The 5,941-nt window shown below is 42.4% G+C and overlaps 1 protein-coding gene across 1 annotated transcript; it reads left to right on the top strand.

Annotated features, from left to right (window-relative positions):
- Positions 1 to 2,086: 2,086 nt before the first annotated feature.
- Positions 2,087 to 3,352, top strand: LOC143023895 (serine/threonine-protein kinase pim-2-like; the record flags this gene model as incomplete). Its single annotated transcript, XM_076182555.1, has 2 exons — positions 2,087 to 2,989; positions 3,205 to 3,352. Coding segments are annotated over 2 exons (1,051 nt in total), but the record flags the coding sequence as incomplete, so codon positions are not given.
- Positions 3,353 to 5,941: the final 2,589 nt, after the last annotated feature.

Below are 5,941 nucleotides of genomic sequence, written 5' to 3'. Positions count from 1 at the left end.
TGGAAATGGCGGAAATTATGAACAAACAAATCAGTGTTTACAAGGGAGAACATACAACCTGAAGAGATTGAATGGAAAGAGAAAGTCCCCCCTATGGAAGAAATAGAAGTAACAAAGAATGAAATATTGACACACTTGAGTAATCTTGATGTCAGAAAATCGCATGGACCAGATGAAATAGCAAACTGGATTCTGAAAGAATGCAGGAATGAACTTGCAGACAAAATACATAGCATACTAAACAGTTCCTTGAAAGAAGGAAAAATTCCAGAAGATTGGAAAAAGCAAATATAGTACCTATATATAAAGGGGGAAATAAAGAAGACCCTACAAACTATAGACCAGTCTCTCTAACAAGTACAATAGCAAAAATTTGTAAAAGAATTATCAAAAGTAGATAGGTAAAATATAAAAAAAGTGCTAACTCCAAGGCAATTTGGATTCAGACAAGGACGATCATGCGTCACCAATTTAATATGTTTCTATTCAAGGCTAATAGATATAATACAAGAAAGAGATGGATGGGCGGACTGTGCATTTCTAGACCTAAAGAAGGCGTTTGACAAAGTACCACATAAGAAGTTGCTTAAGAAATTAGAAACTGAAGGAGGAATACAGGGCAAACTGCTAAATTGGATGGAAGACTTTTTGCAAGAAAGAAAAATGAGAGTAGTGATAAGAGACCAGCACTCAAAATGGGATAAAGTAATAAACGGTGTTCCGCAGGGAACAGTACTGGCCCCAATAATGTTTGCTATATATATGTTAATGATATGGATGAAGGAATTGAAAGCTATATGAGCTTCTTTGCAGATGATGCAAAACTACTAAAAAGAGTGAAAACAGAAGAAGATTGTGAATCACTACAGAGAGATCTATATAAAGTACAGGAATGGAGTAGGAAGTGGGAGATGGATAACAGGAGCATATAATTTGGGAGAAGAAGGAATAAAAAAAGTAGAAAATGAGAAGGACCTGGGAGTCATTGATATTAATAATATGAAACCTGAGAAACATATAAATAAGATTATTGGAGAAACTTATAAATTAAAAAGAAAAATCAAAGAGGAATATACAAACATGGATGAAGAAATGGTGAAGAAAATCCTAATCACCCTGATAAGACCAAGATTGGAATATGCAGCAACGATATGGTCACCAATTGCAAAAAAAAATGTATAAAAAAACTTGAAAGAATACAAAGAGCAATTACAAAACTGGCACCAACACTCTCAAAACTATCATATGAAGAGAGACTACAAAAACTTAAACTACAGACACTAGAGCAAAGAAGAGAGAGAGGAGATTTGATAGCTATTTACAGAATCATGAAAGGCATGGAAATTACTGATAGAGAGAATCTGATAAAATGGGATGACAGAAATACAAGAGGACACGGAAAGAAAATAAAAAAAGACAGCTTTAGAAGAGATTTGAAAAAGAACAGCTTTCCTCACAGAGTAATAGACAGTTGGAACAAGTTAGATGAGAAAGTGGTGTGTGCAAAAACAATACATGAATTTAAAAATAGTTTAGATAAAATAAGATATGAAGACGGGACCCCACGAGCATAGCTCCCCTTCCCGTAAAATACAACTAGGTAAATACAACTAGGTAAAATACACACGAGGGGAGCGCGGCGGCCGAGCGAATCGGGGCGCCAATGTGTGGATTTTGAAATTTAAATCACCGAAGTCTAGTAATTGTATTTTCTTTTTATCCTTTTCAACTGCTGGCTTCCTTCACTGATTTTTCATATAAGCATAAATTCTTCTCGTCAAACACTGTTTCCTCTTATATGGTGACTGGAACAGGGATATGTGTCTTTAGAAGTGAAGCTGCAAGTGACTCGGCCGTGAACTCTCGGTGGATTCAGCATTATTACCTGAGTTAGATCGAAAAAAAGATAAATTATAATTTACAATTTATTTATCTCACTCACCTCTCTCTCTTTTTTCATCCATACGCAAACGGACACAATCTTTCAGACCATACAGATCTTTGCATGCAGATGCAAGCGCAACATATGGTGCACAGTTTCTCTTACAGCAAGGGCCTGGAACGTCTAAGGACAATGACCAGTCAGGAGCTATGACGGTTGCGTCTACCGAGCCAAGAGGGTCGTCGATGGCCTTCAGGTCGCCCTCAAGCAGGTCCCATTGGCGTCCGTCAAGTCCTGGGGCACACACCAAGGGAAAAGTGTCCCCAAAGAAGCCGCCCTTCTCCAAAGGGTGCAACAAGTCCCGGGCGTCATCAAAATCATCGACTCCTTCAGCAGCGAGGACAGTTTTTACATGGTCATGGAACTCATTCCCTCTGCCATGTCACTTTACGATTATATCGAAACTTCCAACCAATTACCCATAGCCCAAGTCAAGAGGCTATTTACCAAAGTGGTAAAAGCCATTCAAGGATGCATCGACGTGGGAGTATCACACAAAGATATCAAGCCTGAGAACATTCTGATCTACAGGGATGACTCAAGCAGGTTTGATATCAAGGTGATTGATTTTGGAAGTGGGGAGCTCATTACGAGTTACAATGGGAAAAAGACAGGCGGAACGCCTATATATTGGCCCCCGGAATATATCAACGGCGGCAAGTTCATACACGTCCCTGCAACGGTCTGGAGCCTGGGCACGCTCCTTTATTACCTCGTATGCCGCGAGGATCCCTTCAACAGTAACGCATCCATCCGGAGGGCCAAACCGCCATTCCCCAACAACGTCCCCAAATTAGGCCGCGACCTTATCCTGCGTTGCTTTAAGAAAGACCCGTGGAGCCGTCTCTCTCTTCGCGGAATACTCTCCCATCCATGGCTAACGGGCCTCCCATGCAGCCCCTCTACAACAACAGAGGATCAGATGGATGTCCACATCCATTTACACCTTGAAACTGCCCAAATCTTCAGGAAAAAACATCCCAAGAACAATCGTCGGGTTAACCAGGGACAGGAAGGTTGCCCCTCCAAGGCAAACAAGAAAGGCAAGTAAAGAGGTCCCTCTCAAGTGGAGAACAACGACGCCAAAAGTCCAGAAACAGACCCAGCAACAAAGAACCCACAACCAAAGTCACAGGGACAAGAAGGAACATCCAAGCGCCCATCTTACAATGGCCATTTAACGAGAGCAAAAACAACACAAAACTGCCCACATCACAAGGACGCAAACTCCCCTCTCTCGTCTTTTCCTTCAATATTGCCAGTCCTTTCATCCAAAGTGAGACCCTTCGACATCAAGTTGTCATCAAGAATGTCGCCACAGAAAGCAAAGAAACCGATGCACCAAATGCCCTAAGGATACCGCATTTCTTGTGCTGCGTCGGCACACCTTCTTCGAGGGACCTCCCTTAGTCCAGTCAAAATACGAAAAAAAAAAAAAAAAAAAAAAAAAAAACCTTTACCCTGAACAAATTCCAAGAAAGCGTTTTATTGCTTTTTTTGGTAGTATTACATGTAGGGAAAAACATACTAAAAGTTTACCAAAACAGGATTACCACAAAGGGTCCAAATGTGACGTCAAAGAATATGGCCGCCAAAGCTATAAAATGAGGCGACTCGCATTTCAGTGTCTGTCATATTTTTGTATATAAGGCGACTCGCCTTTCAGCGTCTATCATATTTTGCCATTCCCACCGACCAGCTTGACTAACACTGTCACATCTATCCCAATATGATAATAATAATAATAAGTTCCATAATACCTGCACCGAGCTGGAATGGAATGATGCACATGCTACATAAAGACTGTGATCATCCGGAGTCGTCTTCAGTAATCTTCCTGCCCATTATTGACATGTATTCCGGAGACAAGTCATGCATTTTCTCCACTCTTGAGTATCTGTGCAACCTTGCTGATAAACACCGGTCCGCTGCAGTTGTTACATTCGATCAGCCACTCTACTGGAAAGCGTCAGAAATCAAACACGAGGTGCCTGAAGACATCCCGGTTCGAGATGTTGTCCTGATGCTCGGGAGCTTCCACACATTGATGAATCTTATGGGTGCCATAGGAACGTTGTTGGATGGGAGTGGAATCAAAGAGATCTTGGGAACAATTTACGGTGACAATGCTGTGCAACACATCATGACTGGAAAGGCAGTTCAGCGTGCAGTTCGTGGCCATCTCCTCCTTGATCAGTGTCTTACACAACAAGTTGCAGACAAAGTACTTTGCAACCATCCCGATTTTGCAGACCTGTTGCAAGAACTTGAGCAGTTGTATGCTCGGACACTGACAGGGGACTGACTTGAATTCGGTCATCACTTCTACCTGCCTTAGTGAAATTGTCCACCTCCTGTCCACCAAAAGAAATGAATTATCCGCTCACTCTCGTACCAGTAAACAATGGCTGAATTACCAACAGATGGTAGGAATTGCAAGGGAGCTTATCGAGGCCGATCGTACAGGATCCTGGCTGATGCACCTTCATGCTGTAGCCAAATGTTTGCCCATTTTTGCAGCTGTAGGGCATGGGAACTATGTGAAGTCCGCCTACCTTTACCTCCAGTCAATGACCACTCTAGAACATTGTAAGAGGCCATCAATGTTCCATAGATTTATGAATGGCTTGCATGTTGTAAGGCGTACTGATCAGTACTGGGCAGGCCTGGGTTGCGACCTAGTCATCGAGCAAGCTCTGATGCGCTCCTTAAAAACTGCAGGAGGACTCGCCAGAGGAAGTGAAATGTCCGAACATCAGAGGGCCTTGTGGACTCTGTGCCAGTGTCCCCTTCCTACAGTGATGCAATGCAGGGTTTCACTCGCCAGAGCTTTGTCACCAGTGAACAACACAAGGAGGCAAGAGCATCAAGGACGAGAAGAGATCGTGAAGACCTGGAGAAAATTGCAGATAAACTCAAGACCTTTTCACCTTTCTCTGATGAAGTGTCTCTTCGCAACATTATCACCGGTGTCAATGCAAATAAGGATGTGAATGTCCATGACCTGTTTACCATTGGCAGAGAAATAGTGGCAACAATGGAGGGTCAATCACTGTTTTCCGTTTTGTACAAGCGGTCTATGAAAGCCAAGACCCTGGCATCTAGTGTGGCAGTTGACGTTGCTAAGGACAAAACAATAGACCCCGCTCTTTTGTTCCAAAGGTTTCTTTTGGTGTCTCAAACTGCTGATCTTTCCCTTGATGAGGTGATGGCCTATGAACTTTCACCATACCCACCATCCCTCTTTGAAGCAAAACATCTGTTACGCAAACCAAACAAAGCACAACTGATGGCTGCTATAAAAGAACAGAGTTCAGATGACGCAGTACTCAAGGATGTACCAGAAGTGGAACATAACGTTCTTGACGGAGGTTCTCTTCTCCATCGACTGAAGTGGTCAGAAGGAAAGACATATTGTTCAATCGCTGACGACTATGCATTTTCACAGTAAAGCACTATGGTAAGGCTACGATAGTATTTAATGGTTACATTGGAGGACCAAACACTAAGGACATTACCCATCAGAGACGCCGCCAAAATCGAACAAGTAACAAAGTGAACATTGCTGAAGGAACGAAATTTGTCGGAAAAAAGGAGGATTTCCTTTCGAATGTGGAAAACAAACAGTCTCTTATCAATCTCATTTCACAACGCATGAAGGACAGAGGTTGCCACGTAATACAATCAAAGGGGGATGCAGATGTGGAGATTGTTAAGGCAGCAGTGTCAATGTCATCCAACAAAAGTACTAGTGTCATTGGCGAAGATACAGATCTATTGGTGTTGTTACTTCATCACGCGTCAACCAGCGATGACAACAAGCTTTATTTCTACTCGGATAAAGGGAGTCCTGCAACAGTATACGACATTAAGGTTATGAAGAAGTTGCTTGGATACGATGTCTGCAGCAGTCTTCTGTTCCTGCATGCATTCACAGGATGTGATACCACTTCCGCGGTTTTTGGAATCTGAAAAAAATCCGCTCTACACAAGGTTTTG

The sequence above is a fragment of the Oratosquilla oratoria genome, unplaced genomic scaffold (genome assembly GCF_046742065.1).
Source record: "Oratosquilla oratoria isolate Oo_2021 unplaced genomic scaffold, ASM4674206v1 SCAFFOLD68, whole genome shotgun sequence".
Taxonomy (NCBI): Eukaryota; Metazoa; Arthropoda; class Malacostraca; order Stomatopoda; family Squillidae; genus Oratosquilla; species Oratosquilla oratoria.
This window is presented reverse-complemented; position numbering and strand designations above follow the sequence as displayed.